General features: G+C 44.1%; 2 protein-coding genes across 4 annotated transcripts; one reads left to right on the top strand and one right to left on the bottom strand.

The window, feature by feature from the left end:
• On the bottom strand, positions 1–6,659 carry LOC121405329. Its single transcript, XM_041595989.1, has 2 exons — positions 6,586–6,659; positions 1–611 (listed from the first exon to the last, which is right to left on the bottom strand). Exon 2 carries the CDS (start codon positions 428–430, stop codon positions 74–76), a length of 357 nt encoding a protein of 118 aa, XP_041451923.1. The 5' UTR covers positions 431–611; positions 6,586–6,659; the 3' UTR covers positions 1–73.
• LOC121405328 lies at positions 5,424–23,260 on the top strand. Of its 3 annotated transcripts, none has more exons than XM_041595987.1 (2): positions 5,424–5,491; positions 22,016–23,260. In XM_041595987.1, exon 2 carries the CDS (start codon positions 22,237–22,239, stop codon positions 23,089–23,091), a length of 855 nt encoding a protein of 284 aa, XP_041451921.1. In that variant the 5' UTR covers positions 5,424–5,491; positions 22,016–22,236; the 3' UTR covers positions 23,092–23,260. The 3 variants fall into 3 exon arrangements, with proteins under 3 accessions (XP_041451921.1, XP_041451920.1, XP_041451922.1); XM_041595986.1 differs by lacking the exon at positions 5,424–5,491 and adding an exon at positions 14,228–15,095; XM_041595988.1 differs by lacking the exon at positions 5,424–5,491 and adding an exon at positions 17,155–18,556.
• The last annotated feature ends 1,226 nt before the right edge of the window (positions 23,261–24,486 follow it).

Here is a 24,486-nt window from a genome sequence, read left to right as displayed (position 1 = left end):
ACTTCAAAAATTAACAAAATAGAAAAATTAGCGGCGTGACGCGACACTGGAACCGTTGCAGGCCTGTGAGGCTTCAACCCATAGGCAGAATTTGAAAGCTCAGCACATACTCCCGGGACCATCGCTGCCAGAATATTTGCCTGGCTGACGAGACAAGCCGCCATCGATTTAAGCAGCTCAGACCCTCCTGGTCCGTGGTCCGGGGTGCTGGGGGTGCGATGAGCGGCCCGCCTATCAGCAGGTGCCAGGGAGTCAGAGCGTCTCCGTCGCTTGGGTCTGGGCTTAGTGATCCGAGCGGGCGCGAGTTTAGTACTGCCTCGATCCCCACCATCACGGTCTCCAGTTCCTCTGCGGTGAGGAGAGCGCTTCCGGCCGACCTTAGCAGAAGGAGTTTTTCCGACTTCACCCCTGCCTCCCACAGTCCGCCCATGTACGGTGCTCGAGGTGGCAGGAAGGCAAACTCGCACCCGCTTCTTGATGCAAACTCGCGTATTGCGTCCGCTTCTGCCTCGATCGTCCTCCTCAGCTCGTCGAAGTGGCGACTTGCTCCGAAGTAATTTGTCGCGTTGTCGCAGTTCACGCGGAGCGGACATCCTCGACGACCAACGAACCTTTGAAAAGCCAATAAGAAGGAGTTAGTCGTTAGATAGGAGACAATTTCTAGATGAACCGCCTTTGACGCAAAACAGACAAATAACGCTATGTAGGACTTCCACGAATTTTTAGTGTCGTATAGACTGGGCCACAAAAATCAACGCCACATACTGCGAATGGGCGGAGAGCACGGAGCCGGTCTGCGGGTAGATTTCCCATCATTTGGGTCTGGAGTCGAGGCTTGCATTTAAAGCAGCGAATGCACGACCTGACCAATGCCCTGCAGACCTCCTGAGCGTTTACTATCCAAACACGCTGCCTAAGGATGCTCACAAGTGCTCGCGGGCCGGCATGAAAATTCGTTTGATTCAGATAGCGAACATAGGTCTGCACAAACTGCGAGCGTTTTGCCAACAGCAGCGGAAACTTGGCATGATATGACATAGGAGCGTCAACTAGTCAACCCCAACTCGCAACAACGAAAAAGAGCACCAAGTCCCCATTTCTTCATTGATAAAGGGATTCAATCGCTGAAGACTGGGGCCTAACCTGGTGCCTTTACGGACCCTTTCGATAGCTTCCTGATACTCGTTTTTCTGGATCAGCTAGACAATACTCTACTGGTGACGGAGTGACTTCAAATTTTAGATTTTTGTCTTTGTATTTTCAGATGAAGCGGAACATGAAAATTAACATTCTTAGCCGCTTTAGGTGTGACGAGTATCCCTCGATTAAATCCACTAAAACATTTGATTAACCGGCCACGGTCAGTCCGAACGCTGTCTTCCCGATTTCCAACATCAGCTCTTCTTCGTAAAGCTCGAAGTGGGGGTTTCTGGGCCAGCTCTCTTCTTCTTCCTTCAAAAACCCTGGTCCACTAAGCCAGTTCGATTGCAATATTTCCTGAACGTCACAACCTCTCGAAACTATGTCTGCTGGGTTCTGTTTATTTGGCACATGCCGTCACGTATCGTCACCTGACCGCTCCTGAATCTCAGCTACTCGGTTTGCAATGAATGTTGATAACGGCGAAGGGTGGGATCGGATCCAATGAAGGGTCACTTCAGAATCCGACCAATATACCATTCGTTCTATTGGCACTAAGAATATAGACGCATGCTCCATATGCTCTCATGGAGGCGTCGGCAAAGACATGTACTTGAATCGGTGACATGGGATCAGTATGTGAAAATCGAGGTATGGCAATCTTCTCCAGCTGACCCAAGGATACTTTTAATAAGTTCCATGCTGTTTCCAGATTCATTGGAATTGACTTATCCCAATCTAGTTTAATAATCCACAGCTCCTACAGAAGGATCTTGCCCTTTATTATTAAGGGGCTTAACAAACCGAGGGGGTCAAACAGCTTTGATGTCACCGATAGTATATTCCGTTTTGTCGCTCGGAGACCCATGACTGAACTGCCAATTTGGAATTCAAAGACGTCCTCGTGAGGTATCCACGAGGTTGACTCTGAGTCCGAGATCGTTATCGGCTTAACTGTGCTCTCGGATGCGCTGACCTCAGGTGAGTTCGAGAACCACTTGGTTAGCTCAAACCCTGCGATTTGAAGAACCTGAGAAACGTCAGACTTAATTGTCTTTAGCTCCTCTACGCAACCAGCACCAGTCAACATATCATCGACATAAAAGTCGGACCAGATAACTTCAGCAGCCTTTGGGAATGAGAGCTTTGCAGACTCACTCAACCTCAAACACCGAATAGCCAAAAATTGGGCAGGTCCAGTCCCATATGTTACAGTGTTGAACTGGTATATACTCAAGGACGCAGAGGGGTCTCTTCTCTACACTATGAGCTGAATTTGCCAATCCGCTTCATCTACCAAGACTTGGCGATACATCTTCTTGATATCGGTTGTCAAGGGGGTACCTGTGTAGTCTGAAGCGGAGTAACGTAATAACATTTTATATTGTACGACCGACCATCAACGTATCGTTCAGGGTCACCTGAGACGACGATTTGCACGATGCATCGAAAACGACTCGGAACTTAGTCGAAGTGCTCTGTGGGCTCAACACACACTGATGTGGTATGAAATAATGTGGAGGTTTAGGGATTGAATTGTCTGTGGGAGACATGTTACCTAAGGAGAGGTACTCTTCCATGAATTCCAAGTCATCTGGTGCAACTCAGGGTCACGAGAAAATCTCTTTTCCAGCGACAAAAACCGCCGTTTGGCAACCTCGAAGGAGTTGCCTAAGATACTAGGATCTGATCTGAACGGCAGTTTTAATTCAAACCGACCTGAAGGCAAAACTTGAGAAGTCTTTCTATAATGCTCCTCACATAACTTGTGTTCAGCAGATAAAGGCTTTTTAGAAGTGACCAAAACTTTGGTAGTGTGCTGTTGATAGACACCACTGACTCTTTTCGATAGCTCAGACAGTTCTTCCTTCTTCTCTTCCTGGGTGACAGTCACCTTTGGACTGTATCTCCCAGAAACAATCTAACCAAGGAGAGTTTTCTGCTGAGTTGGATAGTCAGGACCTTGTCTAATTTGACCAACCGATAAGAGTTCGAGCACCTATCAACATATCTATTCTTTGTGGCTTGTAGAAAAATGGGTCTTGTCACTCACATTAAGTGCGTGATCAGGGTAATATCCCGAGATTGACTTCAGAATCCAGAAATCGACCGAGAACTCACTACCATTGATTCGCGACTTCACCACCGTGTGTATCTTTTTGAATTGTGAATTAGATTCGCCAATTCCAAGCAAGTTGATGCACGACTCCTCCCTACGGATCTGTAAGCGCTGTGCCAGGTCCTCAGTTATGAAGTTAGTTTGTTACTCTCCATTTTCGGTTCGGACGCTTACGATTGACGTCGCCAGAATTACTCTATCCAAAGCTGTCTCATGGAGTGGATGCGAAGTGGAAGGGTTATTCTGATTGGGAGGTGGATAAGATGTCTCTGGGGGTGATGGTAACCCTAATACCTAAAGCCATGGCTTTCTCATAATTACTCTCGGTTACTTGGAACGCCCTTGCCGTTCCCAACGCTTCACCAGAGAGGCATGAAAGCAAGTGGTTAAAATTTTCGATAATTGGAATGCTTTCGTCATTGTAAACAAGAGTCTCAAATAAACTAATGAAGCTTTTGAATTCCGAATATTTTCCACTGAACTTTGGCAGAGCTAACTTCAGAAGTCGAGCACGAATTGGGGCAACATAAGCTGACACTGAAGGCATTGTATCGCTGGCTCTCTTCAAGGCTTCAATAAGCGACATTATATTTGCCTTTGTAACAATCAAGAGTTCTTCCAACTCAGCTCCAAACTCATCGTTACTATCTATTTCTTCGATTGATTCTTGAACTTGGCCTGCCTTGGCTATGGTTGCTTTCAATACGTCGAGTCTGCACTCGAGCTCCACTTGGAGCTCCACTCCAAATCCACTAACAACAACGAACAGCAACGGTCACAATCGAAAGCGAAAAGAAATTCACCGCTGCAACACCGCTGCAGCTACTATAGCTACTATAAGATGAAATTCCTGATTTTCCACTTTCCTCTTCTGGTGAAAGGGAATTCCTTCTTCTTCATTCCTTCATTCCTGCTTGCGAAATGGATATCTTTCGGCGGTAGAGATCGCTAGGTACTTTTTTATATGTATTAGCTTGCAGTTGTTAAGGGGTTTTTTTGTTGTGCATACACAAACACGCGACGCGGTCAGGTGTATATAATATACACTTATACTATATTAAATATATATTTTATATATATATTTAACCACTCGTGTCACTGTCACTTGCTGCCTTCATATACTTTTATTTGCGAGTCCACCCGGGGCGCAATGAAAATTTAGAAGAGTTTTTCTAAATTTAAATATTACAAACAAGCCCGAGTTTTGGTGGCTGCAAATCTGTATATTTAACGATGACGAAAAGGGGACACGAAAGAAGGGACATGCGCCTGACTTGGATGATATTTTTCGACTTTTTTTCTTCCACATAATAACATCTTATTAAGCCTAACTTATCTAGGGCGCCGAAGCGGGACGAATTCGCGAAGAGCGAGAGACAGGGCTTTATTGCGCTCCCGCTTACTACATCTTACACTAGACTTAAATAAAAATAAAAAAAGGCGGGCCACCACCACGCTCGCCGTCCCCCGGGGGACAGGACATAGAGAATTTGTTTGGACGGTACCGGGACAGGGGGGCCGGGCCAGCCGACCCAACGGCCGGAGCACCACCCCCACCAAGACGGCCACACATAGTACACATACCCCCCACCCGGGAGCCCCAACCACAGCCCACACCACGGGACCCACTACAAACGGCCCACCCACCCGCCCTTATTGTCACCAATAATCATAAGTTAGCAATAAGCAATTATTTCCGGGTCTCAGGTGCGATCGCCAGCTGCATAAAAGGGCCAAGATCGGCCGAAAGAGCAGGCAGTCCATCAGACCGAACACAAGACACAGGCAGTCCATCAGACCGAACACAAGACACTACATTAGGCAGTCCATCAGCCCGAACACAAGACACTGCACTAGGCAGTCCCTCAGTCACACACCCAAGACACTTCACTAGGCAGTACATCAGACCGAAAACAAAAGAGGCCAAGAACACAAGACACTGCACTAGGCAGTCACAAGCGCAAAACACCACACAACGCAGTCCACCAGCGTACCATACAGCCAAGAGCCAGAGTAACAACGTAATTAACTAAGTGAATGAAAAGTACTGAATAAACCAAGAACAACCAAAACCAAACTCTCGCGTCATCATTTCTCCCTTGCCTACTGCATTTCAAGCCAGCCCGACACCTGAAGTCACCTGCAATCTAAAAATTTTCTTGTAGCGGACCCTGGACTGACTGATGCATACCTGAGCCTGAGATAGGACCTCACAGTGCACTTATGCCCCAAGTAAGTTACTTCGTGATTGAAAAATAAACATTTATCTGGGTGCAACTTTAGATTTTACTTTATGCAGATAGTTAATACATCTCTTAGGTTTTTTAACATGTGTTCTTCGGAACATTCTAATATGACCAAGTCGTCCATGTCCATTCTTTGGAATGGGTTTGGCGCAATTTTGAGGCCGTAGGGCAATCTTTTCAACCTATATGTACCGTTGTCTGCTCTAAAAGATGTGACATTTCTTGATTGTTGATCTAGAACAATTTGATGGAAACCTGATGTTAAATCGAAGCAAGAGAAATACTTTGATCATCCCAATTGATCCAAAATATCATCTATTCTGGCTAGTGGAAACTTATCGGCTATAAGTTTTTTGTTTATGCCCCTATAATCAACTAACATTCTACATCTTTTTTGAGGATTGCCCGGTAGTGATTTTTTGGTACCAATAGCAATTATATGCGGATACTGAGGGCTCTATTATATCATCTTGTATAAGCTTCTTTATTTGAGTATTTATTTCTTCTTTTTGGCTATGGGGTATTCTATAGTTATACCAAAGACTCTATAACACAACAAGATGCGTAACGACCATACTGCTGAAAAGCACACGAAATTTTAAGCGTGGATTTTCGATGTGGATTTTTGATTTTTCTATGTGTGCGTTGTCTTGTCCGTGTTTGAGCGCTTGGTTGTGTGAGTGCGTTTTTTCGTATGTTCTGTCGCAACAAAGGAATCAAGGTGACATATTGACGACTTTATATCTCCTAAGCCCGTGGCGCAGCGTACTAAGTGGCTGACTTCAAAGCGAAAGTTCACGCATCGAAAACGTTCGCAGGTAGACGTTTTCGATGCGTGACTTTCTCGCTTCTATTAGAATGCATAAAGAATGTTTTCGAAGACAAATTCGTACCCTCGGTAAGGCGGTAGGACAAAAAAAAAAACAAAAGGGAACATGCAAGAACGCACGCGGTTTTTTCTCGTCTTCTTTTATTTCATCACTTGCGTTTTGAAGCCGGTGACAATTGAGCGTTTATCTGTGCTCTCTGCCAACAATTGTGAAAAAGTGAATTTTAAGTGCCTGGAACCGTTTATTTTACCACGTAAGTATTGGCAGATTGTTGTGGCAGTTCGACGTGCACCTTAAGAATATTAAAATAAACAATAAATAACAAATAATTAATATATGTTGATACAAGTTAAGTGATGTTTTAATGTTAACGATGTTCATGCAGTGATATTTATTTAGGGTGGACCTTGTTCGGATTTTTATTGAACTGTTTAGGGTGGACATAAACATTAAAAATCGTATTTGAAATTAATAAACTTGTTTAGGACAGCAGCGCGGTTAACAGCATTAGCAGCGCTCTGTTAGCTCGCGCGCTCTCCCATGCCCTTCGCTCTCGCGCGGCATGGACGCGATCCATTCGGCGCTCCATCACGGGCTCTAGCCGTAGACCGAGCTGGAGAGAACAGTCTCTCGACACCTACGCGCCTTTACACAACCGTCATCAACCCTCAGCTTGTACCAGCAAATACACGCCAATTATATTTGACGCCCCCGACTTTTTATTTATTGGGAATCCGGGCTGTGGGAACCACCAACATCCACCCTCCTACAAAACAAAACTTTTCCCAAAGTTAATAAAACAATAACAAATTTCTTTTTGATAAGGACGGCATTCTCCAAAGAAAATAATCGCATTTACTCGGTCTCCTGACTTGCAAAAAAAAATGCAGACACCGACAGGATCGACGGCAACAACATCCCCGAGAAAAACAACAACTACAACCACGACAAGGATTTCATCATAGACGACGACGGCAATTATTTAAAAATTTTTTTTTATTAGTATTAAAATTAATTTTCTTATATTTTTTTTTCATTTTATTTTTTTCTTAAATATTTTTTCGTTTTTTTTCTTTTTCTTATTTTGTGTATTATATTTTAGTGAAGAAAATATTTAAATAAATAAATCAAATTCAAACAAATTTATAGTTTTTGTATTTATGGGTTAATCCCGCGTTCTTTTAGAACGCTCTTTCATGCATGCATGCATGAAGCAACGGTTCTTGATACATGTCAGGAATGTGATAAGGAATGATTGCATTGGAACAGTTCCAGAACGGTTCTTAATAGGTTCCTATGTTACGGTTCTCGATGCATGCCAAATATGTGTTCTGTAATGCTACTTTCGGAAAGTACAACTGGAAGCGAAACCCAAGCGTTTCACGAAGTTTAAATTACAACAACCACCAGTTTCCAATGCGTTCTAAAGGAACGGTTCTTACTAACTTCCAAATGTACCGGTGCTGGCGTGTTTCGCCCTGTGCAATTTGGAAACCAAAACGTCATGTATAAATCACTGGTACTTGCTTGAAAAAGAACCGCTCTAGAAGTGCTTCTTGGAAGGTATAAAGTCCGACTGGGTTGGAAGGTATAAAGTCCGACTGGGAAAGTATGTGGCCATGTCCGTATGTCCGTCTGTTCTGTGAGGACCTATCTCAGGCTGGGATATGCATCAATCTGTCCAGGGTCCTGAATTACAAGATAATTTATAATTCACGAGGACTTTATTGGGAAAACAGGGACTTTGCCAGCAACTGAAATAAAATGGTTAGGGAAATCACAACACTTTTTGGTCCCTTGGCTTTTAATGGATTTCTTTATTCTTTTGGGTTATTATTCTACTCAGTTATGTTGACCGACTGACCGCGACGTGTATTGTAGTTCTGCTGAGGGACTCCCGATCGACTGCCTTGCATGTTTGTTATTTGCCTGACTGCTATGGCTGATGGACTGATCGACTGCCTCGTCTCGACGGAAGGCAGTGCCTTTAATTGATCGGCCGGCCATCGATTTTCCCACCAAAGTCTTACAGATATCTTATTTCTATTTCGAAATGTCGGGATGTTCTTACATAAACATATAGTGCCGAGTGGATTGCCCGGTAGCAGAGGGTTACCTAACGCAATCGCCTCCCAATAAGTGTCCAATGTCCCAGGTAAGATGATCAGTGTGCACCGGTAACGTGGGAAAGGAATTTTGTTGGAACTGGAATATATGCTGAGTCATAATTATTTATTTAATCTAATTTTAGGTACACCGGTAACGTGGGAAAGGAATTTCGTTGGAACTGGAATATATGCTGAGGAATAATTATTTATTTAATCTAATTTTAGGTACTTATTGTGTAAGACCCCTTGTGCCGGTCTCCTGTATTTTGGTAATGCTGAGTCTTCGTTTTTGCTGGGTGTTGATCTCTTCACTTGGGAGTAGCGTTGGTTGCATCGACTGCTTGTGACGAACCATGGGAACCAGCATCGTGTTTCCCTTCTTCGAGGTAGTGGTCCAACGAAGTCAGCGCATAGTGAGGCGAATGGCTCTTCGGCTTTGCGAGTGAGCATCTGACTCACCGGCTTGCGTTGTTGAGCTTTGAACTTCTGGCAGCTTACGCAGCCACGGACATATTTTCTCACGTCCCGGTAATTACCTGGCCAATAGTACCGTTGGTATATTCGGGTGATGGTTTTCCTGACTCCTAGGTGGCCAGCTGTGGGTTGGTCGTGGTATTTGTGGAGGACTCTGGCTCGGTGATCTTTTGGTACGCAGAGTTTCCATGATACGTAGGCGTCGTCATCGGCGCCATGGCCCAGATGTCGATATAATTTCCCGTTGGCGTAAGTGTAGTTGGGACATTTCTGAGGCTCGTCCTGGACTTGTTATATCCTGCGCTGGAGGCTGGGGCAGACTGTCTTCTCCTCTTCGATCCGTGCGAGTGTTCCTAATGGCTGCCTGAAAAGTTCATCTGCAACCACGTTCTGGTTGACCGCTCGTTAATGCACGTCATATTGGTACTGCTCGAGGGCCCATCTCGCCACTCTACCGTACGGACTCTCAATCGTATTTAGCCATTTTAGGGCTATATGGTCGGTGATTACATCGAACCGGTCGGTCCGGGCGGTCGTGAGAAGTTCCTTCAGTAGGTCAAAAGCAGCCAGTTGTGCTTCGGTCCATATCTCTTTTTCATTTTCTCTTTTTGAGCAGGCAGGACATCGGTTGAACGAATGTTGCGATGTTTGGTACAAATCCGATACCAGGACGCCATCCCGATGCACAGTGGTCGATTCTGCCAATCTGGCAGGCAATAAATGAAAAATTAAAAGATCGAATCTTATTAATTTTTTTTACTTTTTGGAAAGTAAACATCCCACTGATATTTATTGCAATATTTATATATTTTTCCTATCGATAGTCCAGTACCTGCACGCGGTTGAATCGCAGAAAACTTTTCTGTCCATACCTAAGTACATTTTACCGCCTTTTTATGGCTTTTGGTAAAGCAAAATAAATTTTAATATTTTGCGTTTTGTATTAAAATTGCCATCCATTTTGATAAAAGTTGGTAAGAATTTAATAAAAAATATATGTGTTGGTCCTGTGCTTACATGTATTAGTGGTAAATCGTTGTAGAACTTAACATTTCCTGTAGTGTGCTATTAATAACATACCCAACACTTGCATGGAATAGATCTTTTGACATCCGCCCCCTTCCGCCTTCAATCTTTTTTCCTTTATGAAACCAGTCTTTTTTGAATCTTCTGTGTTGAAACAAATTGCAACTACGTGCCACACGTTAATTTATTTGATTTTATAGGGAAAATGGCAGTATCAAAAAGCACGCTTTTTGCGATGTTTCGTAAGGAAGCTGAGTAAGAAAAAAAGCTAAGGCGAGTTGGATCCATGTTGATCCATCCATCCACTCAATTAATTGATAATTGATAAAAACAAACTCAGCGAAAATGATTGTTAGCGAATAAAATAAAAATTAAGTAATTTTGCCTCTGAGTGAAGTGTGCAGCAGAAATTAAAAATACTTCAAAAAACAGAGCAAAAATTTTAATTTTGACCTATACCTTTTTTGTAATAATATAAAGTGTTTACAAAAACATTTTATAATATTTTGAAATACAAAATAATTTTTTTTTTAAGTTTATTTTAAAAAGTTTTTAAGTTAAAAAATAAATAATAAAAATGTATTTAAATACTCCGCGGATTTATATTACAAAATACAAAAATATTTTTAAAAATGTTACTCATTTATTTTTTGAGTTATTAATTATTGCCTGCCAGATTGACAGAATCGACCACTCTGCGATGCATTGACGGAGTTCTTTCAGGTTTGTAGGAGGCCAGAGTTCTTTGACGGCAGCAATTTTGTCGGGGTCGGTATGGACGCCGTCTTCGTGCATTTTTCCGAATTTATGTGTAGATTAGCTCTTCGTAGTCGAAAAAAAAAAATAATTTTAGGTTTTGTAGGTGCTCATTATAATCATTAATATCATATAGGTAAGAGAATGCGTAGGGTTCCATATCGGCCCCAATTATGGTGTCGAGGGCCCGCTGGAATGGTGCTGGCGCTGAGTGTAGTCCAAAAAGCATCACTTTCCATTGCTGGAGGCCTCTGCCTGGTACTGTGGAAGCTGTTGCTTCTCGACTTCCGTTGGCCATTGGTTTCTGCCAGTATGCATTCTTCAGATCGAGAGTGGTGATTAATCGTGCGTTTTGTAGACGTTCCAAGATGTAGTTGATTCTGGGTAGTGGGTACGCGTCCGGGATGGTATGTTCGTTGAGCTGTCGGAATTCCACGCACATGCGCCATTTCCCATTCTTTTTACGAACGAGAACGATGGGGGCGCTGTGAGAGCCTCGGGAGGGCTCGATGAGACCTTCCGTTATCAATTGGTCTACTTGTTCGTCGATGATTTGCATCATGGCCGGGTTTTTAGGATAGTATCGTTGCCTGATGGGTCGATTATCCCTCATGACGAGGGTAGTCTCGACGATGACTGAGGTGCCATGGAGAGTAGCGAACTTCGGTAGCTCCTCATCCAGAAATACGACAATGGTGACAATGGGTGTGGCATCGACTATGGTTACGATATTTCGGTATGCCGGTTGTAATACTCGTGTTGTACTACAGCCAGACTGGTACGTAAACAGGTGAGTCGCGATGACGCCTCTAGTATCGCAACAACGACTTGTTTGGGCGACGAAGATCTCGGACATGGCTCTAGGCATGGCTCGGTGCATGGCGCTAAGAATCATGTCGGTACGCGGAAGGTACACCAATGGATTGGCGAAGATCTGTGTGGCGTCGGCCGTGGGTACGACAGGGCTGCGGTCGGTGTATCGTGGGGTCATCGTCCTGGTTCCGGGCCCTCGGGCCTGAGAGGCTCTGTGGATATCAGTTCAATTATGGGCCCCGACCAGTGTGGGGTCAGCGTGGCTGTTTCCCTTATTGCTGGGCTGTTGATCTGTTGCTTCCGTTGTCGGTGTCAATGTTGTTGTCTTGGTTCAAGGCTGACTCTCGTCTCTGAGGGTGTCTCTGTGTTCACTTTCTCCTTTCAGGAGATGGTACTCACGTGCTCTGTTGCTGGTCTTGCACCTGCGCTTCCTGTGTCGAAGGCCGGGTTCCAGTGCGTTAGTACTTGTCTCGTGAGTGAGATTCTCGTTGTTTCTTTGGTGTATGTGTTCCTTGTGGTTGGTCTAGAACGCGGCTGCTCCGTAGTGACCGGTTGCTTGTTTGTTGTTGCTTGGTGTTGGCTTCGGATTCGTGTTCTCCTTTGTGAGCCGGCGCTTTGCCTTTGCTGGGGCTGGGTGTCGTGTTCTTCGCGGTGATCTGGGCTGTTGAATTTCTCTTTGATCCAGCCTGATCCGCGCCAGTAGAATCTGTGTGATCTCTCTGACCGAGCCGTGCGTATCTGGGCGTGTGTCGTGGTGGTGCGAGAGTGCTCGGGATGGTCCGCTCTTGAATACTCTCAGACTCCGTGGCCAGCAGTGCTAGCTGTGACAAGTCTTGTTCGTGGCGGCGCACGTACATCTGGTATGCTGGGAGGGCGTTGTCGTAGATCCTGGTTAGCTCCTTGGTTGCGTCGTACCCAGCGTGGTGCATGAGTAGACGTATCTCGATGAGGAAATCTTTGAACAGTTCCCCCGCCACTTGCTTGCGGGCTCGGATCTGGTCTTCCAATTGTTCAAAATACCGTGGTGGCAAGAAGAACGTTAAGAATTCCTGGCGGAAATTTGCAGCATGGTTGTAGTGGTGCCCTTCCATTGGTCGGTCGATCACTGGCAAGACCCTCGGTACGGGCGCTGGGTGGGTCTCTGTACCTAGGGGCCTTGGAAACAGGGCTGCAGGAGTGCGGTATTCGGTGGCTGCGGGGACTCGTAGGATCTTAGGATCAATTTGGCGAGTGTCGGATCGTCCAGGAGTAGTGGGCAGTGGTGACGTGGAGCGAGAGCGTGCGGCGGGTTTGGCATACTGCCTCTCGAATTCTCCTAAGCGAACCCAGGCTTCTTGCGCGAGTGGCCCGGCGACTAGTGCGGCAAATTTCTTTCGGCGTTCATCGACCGTTCCTTCGCAGCCGAGTCCGAAATCTTCGGCGAGGACTTCTAGATCGTCCCGACGGAGTTTGTGGATCCAGCCAGAGCTGACCCCTGGATTGGAAAAGTGTCCCGCAGGGTATGCCTCCTCTGGTTTTCTGTTGATTTTGGCACTGAGTCACTGTTAAACGGCACTTTAGGATCGGCACTGCGTATACTTTCGCGACTTTTTTCGCCCCCCGATTACGTTAGTGAATTATTGTTGAGTTCAGCTTGTCTATTCCATTTTCCTTTTGCTGGCAGTGGGTCTTTAATCCACGAAGTTCCTGATTTCGGTTTTCTTGAAATTTTCTTTCAAAAATCCTTTAAAGTCCCTGCTCGGGCGCCACTTGTAAGGTGCTATCTCAGGCTGAGGTATGCTTCAGTCTGTCCAGGGTCCTATATTACAAGTTATTTATAATTCGCAGGACTTTATTTGGAAAACCAGGAACTCGGCCAGCAATTGAAATAGAGTTGGTTATTTGGAATCACAACACGTTTGGTTTATGATGAAGTTTTAATTTGTATATTTATTTAATGTGTTTGAAGCGTGTGAATTCAATTGAACTGCTAGCTAACTTTCAAACGAACTGAACTGCAAACCGAACTGAACAGGGAGAACTCCGATGGGGTGATTGCATTTCCTTAAATTTCGATGGCACGCGCGCTGAGTTTTCCTGACTGCTCGCCGCGCATATGCTGAGGCTGATTTCGTTGGGTGTTGACCTCGTCGTTTGAGAGTTTTGGTTACTTGGTTTTGCTGTGGTGGGGGCCGGTTATATAATCTTGGCCCGCGCCTTTCCGTCTATTGGCCGCGCGTGTGTTGAGTTCTCTGTTTCCTTTCTTTCTTCGGTCAATGTCTTTCTGTCTTTCTGTCTTTCGATCCGCGCTGCGTCTTCGGATTTGTTGGTGTTGATATATTCTACTTGGTGTATCGTTGGTTGCACCGACTGATTGTGACGAACCATGGGATCCAAGGTTCGTTACACTGTAAGACATTGGTGGGAAAATCGATGCCCGGCCGATCTCTAATAGGCACTGTATGGCGTGGAGACGAGGCAGCCGATCGGGAGTCCATGAACCATAGGAGTCAGGCAAATAAAAAATACGCAACCAAGTAGCATGATAACACGCAAGAATAAAGAAAGCCATTAAAAATTCAAGGAACCAAAAAGTGTTGTGATTTCGCTACCCATTCTATTTCAGTTGCTGGTAAAGTCCCTGTTTTCCCAATAAAGTCCTCGTGAATTATAAAATATCTGTTAATTCAGGACCCTGGACAGACTGATGCATATCGCAGCCTGAGATAGGTCCTCACAAGTGGCGCACGAGCATGGACTTAAAAGGATTTTTTTTGGAACATTTCAAGAAAACAGAAATCAGGGTCTTCGTGGATTAAAGACCCACTGCCATCAAAACAAAAGTTGATAAGACAAGGTAAGCTAAACAATAATTCACTCACGTAATGCGGGCGCGAATATATACGCAGTGCCGATCCTAAAAGAGCCGTTAAACAGTGACTCAGAGCCAAAATCAATAGAAAATCACCATGGAATATCACGACTAGGGACAACCAGAGCCCCGTTTCCAAGGCGTCTAGCTACAGAGACTCACCCAGCGCCCATACCGAGGATCGTGCCATCGATCGACCGACCCATGGAAGGGCAGCACTACAACCACGCTGCACTCATGGCGGAACGAATCCGAAAATGGGGAATCAAGCGAGTTACCACCTCAGCACCTACCCTCACCCTCGCCCCGCCGAAACCACTTCGGCTAGTATAGCAGGCCCTAACGTCAACAACGTCGACTCTGCAACAAAGTTGCACCGGCTCAACTTACACAAACAAATATCAGACCTCAGCAACCAAACATCCTTTCCGATTGAGGAATGGAGAGTAAGCAGATTCTCTGCCGGCCAAAAGAGCAAGGCCAGCAAATTGTAATTAAGTTGAAAACCTAAAAAACGAAATGTAGAATCAGAATACATTTGAAACTCAACCACTCCGGGCGTACTTTATTCCGCAAACCACCTCATACAACAAATCTCCCAAGAAATCCAAAGAAAGTCGGACACTCTCGTTAAAGGACGGAAATCTGGAGGAAGTAGGACCCTAGAGGACCGAGACAGCGAGAGAGAACCACGCAAGAGATGTATTGGAAAATAGCGACACTAACAATCCTGTAAGGAAAGATATCAGAAAATATGTACGTGTGAGTAGTGTGACGTGAAATGGAGGAGAAAAAAAAAAATAAATAAATAAAGAAATAAAATGTAATAAACCCTCAAATTGTGAGAACGAAAAGTACGGGAATACAATGGTAAGCAGTGAAATGGGCAATCATTAAAAGAGAGATAGTATGGCACGTTGGCCAGGGCAGTGGAGATTCGAGTTATTCGGACCAAAACGAGCATAATTATTGCAAATCAGAGAGGAGTGAGGAGAAAAGAGTGCAAAAGTGTCGTGGAAAAATGTCGGTGGTCGGCGGCTCGAGAGGGAGCGGTTCGATCGTGCGAGGTTCGAGCGGCGGTGGGTCGATCGTTGCGGTTCGATCGGCAGCGGTTCGACCGAGTGCGGTTCGAGCGGATGCGGTTCGACGGTGAGTCGGGCAGTTGCTGTCGGTTCGACGACAAGCCGAGGGGCCGATACGATCATAGAGTCGAGAGTACGAGTAATTGTGCCAATGATCGGGTCGTTGGAGGGGACTACAGCAGCGACGGTTTGGTTCGACGGAGGTAACGCTAAACACTCTGTCGGGTCGAGTCGAGCATCGAACGGTCGAAGACACTCACACACACACAACATAGAGACAGGGCCGGCACGAAAAGATAAAGGGCACAAAAGACAATGAATAAAACACCGAAAATGGTGATGGCCAAGACTCCGCGAAGGAGGCGATACAAATTAAAAGATACGCAATCCAAGTCACTCACATGCGTAGGGCAAAGTACTGTAACGCACAGTTCGGACGCCTAGCATAGGGGCGATAAAGAGAAAAAGTGAAGAGTCGACTACAAGTTCCAGCCACTCACATGCGTAGGGCAAAGTACTGTAACGCACAGTGCGGATGCCTAGCATAGGGGTGACAGGGAGATGGAACAGGGAAACGCTACCAGGGAGACACGACTGTCCGCAATTGGTTACAGATACTGTAACGCACAGTATTGTGACTAGCTTCAGCGTGTAAGGTAAAGCCACAAAGTAAATAAAAAGACGCACATAAGGCGATCGAATAACTATAAATGAAGAATAAACCATTTCACGGCACACCATATTATTAGAAAAGTACGATCGGAAAGATACTCATTTTAATCAATTGCGGACTCCATTTCACGAACACAAGGACACACAAGGACAAACTCGATCTAGTATAAACACTTAAGTAACACACACTATAGAATTACACAAGCACACATTCTAATTAAGATACGATACACACCTTACACAAATCACTATACACACAAACACTATAAAATACGTAAAATAAGAAAAGAAAATAATCGAAATAGACTATATGTCAAAGGAGAGCAGTAGCCAAAGGGTTATTCCGGTAGACACGGAGGCTTCAGCAGTTAGTGACGAGAACCAGGGACAATTAGAAATGACCCAACCCAGCAACACAAAATTACTCGAAGCGGTTCGAGTCATAGAGTTAGTGGAGATTATACCAAAGTATGAAGGAAGTGTGGAGAAGTTAGATGGGTTTATATCAGCGGTAGAACAGATATTAGGCCTTATAAAAAAAGAGGAAAGGTCATCGGTAGGAGTTATAGCCCTTAGGGCCATAAGAAGCAAGGTAATAGGAGCGGCAGATAGGGCATTGGAGTTGAATGAGGTAGATTTGAATTGGGACAACATTAAGAAGGCATTGGTGTCTCATTTTAGAGATAAAAGATCAGAGCAGGATTTAATCATGGAACTTACAAACATAAAGGAGAAAAATTTGGACTTAGAGCCACTATATCAATAAGTGTTGGAGTTAAGAAAGGCCCTCGTCAGCTTGGGTAAGGTGAAAGAACCGAACTCGGTGCTAAGGAAGGAAAGAACCAAGTGGTACGAAGACATAGCACTAAACGCCTTCCTCTCGGCAATAAAAGGGCCGATAGGGCTAACAATTAGGAATATCCATGTAGATGACATTTCAAAGGCATACGAAGTGGCCTGTAGAGAGAAGAATATCTATATTCTAGACGAGCCGGAACAGGAGGTAAAAAAGCACCCGATAACAGGGAACCAGACTAAGGAAACTAAACAACCTTTGGTGCAAGAGCACGACAGGAAAGAAACTCAGACGCCAGGGGTGCACCGGGAAACGCCAAATTGGCCACAGTACCAATGGGGAGGGAACGGACAATCATCGTTCGGTATGCCGTTCCCAATGACTGATGGGAGCGGATGGCCAGGTTTTGGGTTCGTCTACCCAATGGGAGGAAACCCCTTCAGGGGAGCTCCCTTTATGCAGAACGAACAAGCGGGGTACACTAGGGGTCCATATCGGAACCAGCAGAATAGGAACCCTAGATGGGGCTATGACCAACAGAACAATGGAAGGCGTTGGGGCCAGAACAATCGCCAAGAGCAATTAGCGATCCAGGTACCACAAGACGCAGGGAGAAGTGGACAGTCGAGGATGTCTAGAATGACAAATAACACAGGGCAGTCATATAACTCCAATAATTCCAGACAGTCGTATGCAGCACAGCAGACGCCTAGTACTTCAACTAGAGTTAGCGGACAAGCAGCTGCAGTTGGTCAGCTACACAATATTCAGGAAGAGGACGGAAATTTTCTCCAGACAGCCTCGAACAAAGCACAGGGTACTTAGGAGGAAAGAAGAATCAGTCGACCCTACCCTATATAGTGGTTAGGCTAGCAGCAGACAAAAATATTAAAATGCTTATAGACACAGGATCCACATTTTCTTTCATAAGACCGGAATTAATACCCGCAGAACACATTAGTAGATTAAAAGAAACAATAAAAATAAAAACAATCGTACGATCCCACGAAGTTCAGAAGGAGACAGTCTTAGCCATGTTCAGAGAACTGGGAGGAGTAGGAGAGATGAGACTGCTCCTCTTTAAGTTTCATCAGTTTTTCGATGGACTGGTAGGAATAGACATACTACAACAAATAGGATCAGTAATCGATGTAGACAAACGACAACTGCGTACAGCGACAACAGAAACACAGATATGGCAGACGCAATGCAGAGCAACGGAGGTATATACGATAGAAGCGGGCACAAAAAGGGTTATACAGGTGCCGGTACAGTTACAGGATGGGGAGTTCTTAATTAACAAAACGAAAATAAAACCTAATATGGAAATATCAGAAGGCCTGTATAAGGCAACAGCAGGACAGAGTCTGGTAGAGATAACCAACTATTCGGAAGAGGACCAGGAATTGTTTCTAGAGGAACCACTAGTGGTTTCAGAACTCAAAGCTCAAGAGCATATAGAAATAAATAACATAGAAAGCAGAACAGATATAGGGAATAAAGGAATTCCGTTTCATAAGATAAGAACAGATCATTTGAATGAGGAAGAAATCACTGAATTAAAAAGACTATGTAAAAAATACCCATCGGCATTTTATATGGAGGGAGAGGACTTGTCGTTCACAAACGTCGTCAAACATCAGGTGAGGACCACGGACGATATCCCGGTGTACTCAAGGCCATATAGATACGCATTCACGGAGAGACAGGAGGTGAAAAGACAAATAGAAAACTTGCTGGAACAAAAGATCATTAGACACAGTCACTCCCCATGGAGTGCCCCAGTGTGGCTGGTGGCCAAAAAGAAGGACGCGTCAGGGCAGAGAAAATGGAGAATGGTAGTCGATTATAGGAAACTCAATGAAAAACTGATTAAGGACAGGTACCCCATGCCAATAATGGTTTAGGAAGAGCCAAATACTTTTCGACGCTAGACTTGGCGAGCGGGTATCATCAGATCGAGGTAGAGGAAAAGGATATACCGAAGACGGCATTCTCCGCGGAAGAATACTTAGGTCATGTAGTAACCTTAGAGGGAGTTAAACCGAATCCCAAGAAGATAGAAACAATAAAAAGGTTTCCAATCCCAAGGACTAGGAAACAAATAAAATCATTCTTGGGACTTTTAGGATATTACAGACAGTTCGTAAAGGATTTCGCGGCCATAACAAAACCACTAACGAGGCAGCTAAAAGGGAAAAAACCAGTACAAATTGACTCAGAATTCACAGAAACATTCGAAACATGTAAAACACTGTTGTGTAACGACCCCATTTTGCAGTTTCCCGACTTCTCGAAACCATTTATTCTTACAACAGATGCAAGCAATTATGCCGTAGGAGCTGTCCTGTCCCAAGGACACTTGGGAGCGGACAGACCGTTGGCGTATGCTAGTAGAACATTGTCAGACGCGGAAATAAACTACGCAACGATAGAAAAGGAGATGCTTGCTATTATTTGGGCAATAAAGCACTTCAGACACTATCTATTCGGACAGAGATTTAAAATAGTCACGGACCACAGACCGCTGACGTGGCTAATGAGTATAAAAGAACCAGATTCAAAGTTGGTTAGGTGGAAACTGCAATTGCTAGAATACGATTATGAAATCCTATACAAGAAAGGATCCCTCAACGTAGTGGCAGACGCCTTGAGTAGGATACAGCCAGAGATTAACATGCTGGAAAACATGTCGGAAGTAGCGACTAACGGGGAAACCATACATTCCGCAGAAGAAGACTTACACCTCGGATTTCCTATATCGGAGAAACCACTAAACGATTATAATATTCAAATAGTAGTAAAAAAGGGAACCCCAGCTAGAATAATGAAGGAAGTCCCCTTAAGGAACAAGATTAGGATAACATGGACCGAGGATAACTTCGAAGAGGAGACAATAGGACGCAGGCTTAAAGAGATTCTGAAGCCCAATAGAACGGTGGCAATTTTTATACCAGACGAGCTGATTACACTACTCGACAAAATCGAACTTTTTTTTTCCTCAAGGATCCAAACCGACTTTTTCTGATAGATATGGGGATTTAAAATTTTTTAAAGAATTATGTTTTTTTTTCTATGGCAGAACTTTTTTTTGAAGAATTTTTGAAAACTGGTATTTTTTTAAGCTTTTTTCAGAGGTAGCGCTTGTTTTTTTCACATAGCTCTAGTATATTACGTCTGGTTGTAAAGAACTTTGCTTTTTTGAAAAGGTAATTAAAACAGCTAGAAGTTAAGCCCAAATACTTTGTGATTTCAGCTTACCGTCTGGGAAGTAAAAAGCATTGAAATGCAAAAATGATGATTTTTGTGCGGTATTTGTTACGAAATTTTGACTTTAAAAACTCAGGAAAAGTCGAAAAAAAATTATATCTTGTGTCCTCTATTTTTTTGTGTATAGGTGCGTTAATTTGGCGTCGTTTAAGGTATCGCTCATTAAAATCTATGGAGAGACTTTGGAGCTAAAATTCGTTAACCAAACCTAAAATATGAAAAAAATGAACAAAAAATACCTTTTGGAAGGTTGCGAGCCCAACTGCCCATTGGGAACAAAGGAACGCGATCAGGTACCAAATGTACAACCCTTGTTCGTTTGGACACAAGATATAATTTTTTTTCGACTTTTCCTGAGTTTTTAAAGTCAAAATTTCGTAACAAATACCGCACAAAAATCATCATTTTTGCATTTCAATGCTTTTTATTTCCCAGACGGTAAGCTGAAATCACAAGTATTTGGGCTTAACTTCTAGCTGTTTTAATTACCTTTTCAAAATAGCAAAGTTCTTCACAACCAGACGTAATATACTAGAGCTACGTGAAAAAACAAGCGCTACCTCTGAAAAAAGCTTAAAAAAAATACCAGTTTTCAAAAATTCTTCAAAAAAAGTTCTGCCATAGAAAAAAAAAAAATATCATCAAACCATTTCTAAGCCCCAAATCTTTAAGAAAAAGTTCGTTTTGTTCCTTGAGGAAAAATCGTGTTGACTAGTGTTATAGTTATACAGAATGCTTATTGTAAGTATTTTGCCTACAGCAGAATTTATAAAGCCATAAGATGCACATTTATACTACCAGAAATAGTAGAAAGAGACCAGCAGGAAAAGGCAGTCAAAGAACACCATGAAAGAAATAATCATAGGGGAATAGAGGAAACATTAATCCACCTCAAAAGAATCTTATACTTCCCACATATGAAGCCAATAATAACACAGACGATTAACAACTGCGGCAGATGTCAGAAAATGAAATACGATAGGAAACCCCAGAAAATAAAATATAGTATAACAGAAACCCCGGCCAAACCAATGCAAATAGTGCATATAGATTTCTACTTTGTAAACAAAAAGTACGTCTTAACGGTCATCGATAAATTCTCCAGGTATGCGTGGGGATACACAATTCCAGCTAGGGACAGCATAAACGTAGTCACATCATTGAGGGACTTTATGGCGCTTTTCGGGATTCCCAGTAAAATAGTTTGCGATCAAGGAGTGGAATTTTCTTCTAATCTGTTTAAGGATTTTTGTAAGCAATATGAGATAGAATTGCACACAACATCCTTTCAACAGTCCTCGAGCAATGCAACAGTCGAAAGATTGCATTCAATAATAACAGAAATTTACAGGATAATAATAGAGGAGAAAAAGGAGAAGAAGTTAGAGGTAAAACACGAAGATATAGTGAAGGAAGCATTTATTACATACAACAACTCGATTCATTCGGCAACAAAGTTTACGCCGCACGAGCTGTTCACTGGAAGAACGCACAATTTTATGGGTAACGTGGCATTCAGTAACGAGCACGATTATCTATAAAAAATTAATGCATTCCAGGCAGAAATATACCCAAGAGTAAAGGAAAGGGTACAAGAACAAAAGGTTAAAAGAATAAAAGCAGCGAACGAAGATAGGCAGGACCCAATAAAAGTAAACACCAACGACACGATTTTTAGAAAAGAAAATAGGCGGGACAAGCTAACACCAAAGTTCACCACACATAAGGTAGCAACCGACAATAATTTAACAATAAACACAACAAAACCACAGAAAATTCACAAGGAGAAAATTAGAAAGGTGACCAAGACTAATGATCAATAATAATTTCAGATGGGTTGCAGTGATGGAGACGAAAGGAACGTTTGAAATCAGAGAGTTTAAAGAGGATGAGCCTATCGCGCAAATCACATTAGGACCAGCCAGGGTAATACAAACATATAAAACCTTCATACACATAGTCCGACTAGAGGAATATGTAAAGAGCGTTGGCCATTTGGAGCAAACGCTCAGGACTATACAAGAAGTACGAATTTTTAGAGCTAAAGGCCATAATGAATGGTACCGACATAATATTTTCAATAAGCCTACCAATTTTTAAGAAAGAAATGTATTTACTGAAAAGAATACTATCATTACCCATAAATAAGACAGAATTTGTAATAGCACCTAATTTTGTAGCTCATAACAACAACAAAATGTATTATTATAAGAACAAATGCCAACAAATAAGGAAACTTTATACATGTAGAAACGATAAGATTGCAAAGAGAATCAACGAAGGTTGTCTGAGAAGTCTGATGAATGGAGAGGCAACGGAGTGTGAGACAAAAGATATAGGATTCCGCAGAGAAATTTTCGAACCGGAAAAAGGATATATCGCAATTTTCAATGGCGAGAAAGTGAAGATACAAACGGATTGTGGACCAGAAGAAATATTCAGCGGGTCAGCAATCATCATTTTCAACGATTGCGGAACAGTAGTTAACAACATCCAATACGAGTCAGTAGAGCAGCTAGAAGTGGGACACATGAAACTTGAGATTCCACAGATAATGTCTTTGAAGAAAAACCGAACAACTCAAGAATTGGGGGTCCACGAACTCAAGATGGAGGACATCAAAACTAACTTGGAAATCGGAAGAATGCGAACCGAAATGGTGATACAGGCTACAACAACGTATGCAGCTCTCGGAGTACTACTGGTGGGTGCGATATGCACCGTTTTTTTTTCAAAAAGGACGACCATTTACGCAACAACTACTTCGAACCCCACGTCCACACCATCGCACACCTTCGCACCAACCATTCCTCCGTTATGGTCGGTAGCTCAGACTGAGGGGGGAGGAGTTACCACCTCAGCACCTACCCTCACCCTCGCCCCGCCGAAACCACTTCGGCTAGTATAGCAGGCCCTAACGTCAACAACGTCGACTCTGCAACAAAGTTGCACCGGCTCAACTTACACAAACAAATATCAGACCTCAGCAACCAAACATCCGTTCCGATTGAGGAATGGAGAGTAAGCAGATTCTCTGCCGGCCAAAAGAGCAAGGCCAGCAAATTGTAATTAAGTTGAAAACCTAAAAAACGAAATATAGAATCAGAATACATTTGAAACTCAACCACTCCGGGCGTACTTTATTCCGCAAACCACCTCATACAACAAATCTCCCAAGAAATCTTAACCGATTCACTAAAGATCATAACTCGCGCTCTCGTTTGGGGTGGACACAAACCAGCTACCATCCTCACAGACCGTGCCAGTCGTTGGTTCTGCACCAGCCATTTCGGAAGCCCAATTGGGACTCGGAAGACCCACCAAGGAGACAGCCATCAAACCCAGCAAGTACGGCAAATCCCGATGTAGCAAATCGAATGATCACGACCCCCATCGCCAACCCACGCGCAGCCTGTCGCCGGTGTGGTGAAGCAGGACATGTGACTGGAATGTGGCAAGCGCGTCACGCGGACCATCGATTGCTGTCGCCGGAACAAGTCGGGAAATGACTCGCGTCCTCGAGTGACATGGGATCAGCCGGGAACGACGCCTCCCCCGACCCTCGAATAAAAAATCCGCTACACATGAACGAGAACCGGATAGGGCAATGGTAACCATAGGAGGACAGGCAAAAGAAGCCACCGTCGACACAGGGGCATCCCGAAGCTTTATCAGTGCAAACCTCGCCCGACAACTAGACAACAACGCCAACCTGCAATATGTATGCGTCCGTATACGCCTGGCCGACGGCTCGGTGAGAGAGATCACCCAGATTGTACTGGCGCACATCAGGCTGAATCAAAGAGAAGTTCAAAGTTCCCTACTTGTCCTACCAAACATGTTGGATCAAGCTATCGTCGGCATGGACTTCCTATGCGCCATTGAAACAACGATCCAGTGCGGTACCACACTTCTACAATTACGAGATCAGTGCCCCACACCACATATCCACACCGTTCCGACCAACAGAGTACAAAGCAACGAATCCCGACACCAGAAACCGAAGCCAACGGCAGCCGTCCTACCTCCGCAACCTATCCCAACGATTTCGGCACCCAGCAACGCCAACATGACACCCATACAAACCCCAGCGAACACACGACTACGACCTACCCCAACGAATAAAACGACCCAGATCGCCACGAAGAACACGACACCCAGCCCAGCCCCAGCAAAGGCAAAGCGCCGGCCCACGAACACGAAGCCGAAGCCAACAACAAGAAAACACAAACACAGTCTGGCTGTAGTACAACACGAGTACTACATCCAGCATACCAAAATATCGTACCCATGGTCCATACCA

This window comes from Drosophila obscura, unplaced genomic scaffold (genome assembly GCF_018151105.1).
Source record: "Drosophila obscura isolate BZ-5 IFL unplaced genomic scaffold, ASM1815110v1 contig_9, whole genome shotgun sequence".
In the NCBI taxonomy this organism is placed as follows: Eukaryota; Metazoa; Arthropoda; class Insecta; order Diptera; family Drosophilidae; genus Drosophila; species Drosophila obscura.
This window is presented reverse-complemented; position numbering and strand designations above follow the sequence as displayed.

Coding starts and splice junctions, on each gene's coding strand:
- LOC121405329 (XM_041595989.1), bottom strand. CDS start 430: ATGGGCGGACTGTGGGAGGCAGGGGTGAAGTCGGAAAAACTCCTTCTG.
- LOC121405328 (XM_041595987.1), top strand. CDS start 22,237: ATGAATGGTACCGACATAATATTTTCAATAAGCCTACCAATTTTTAAG.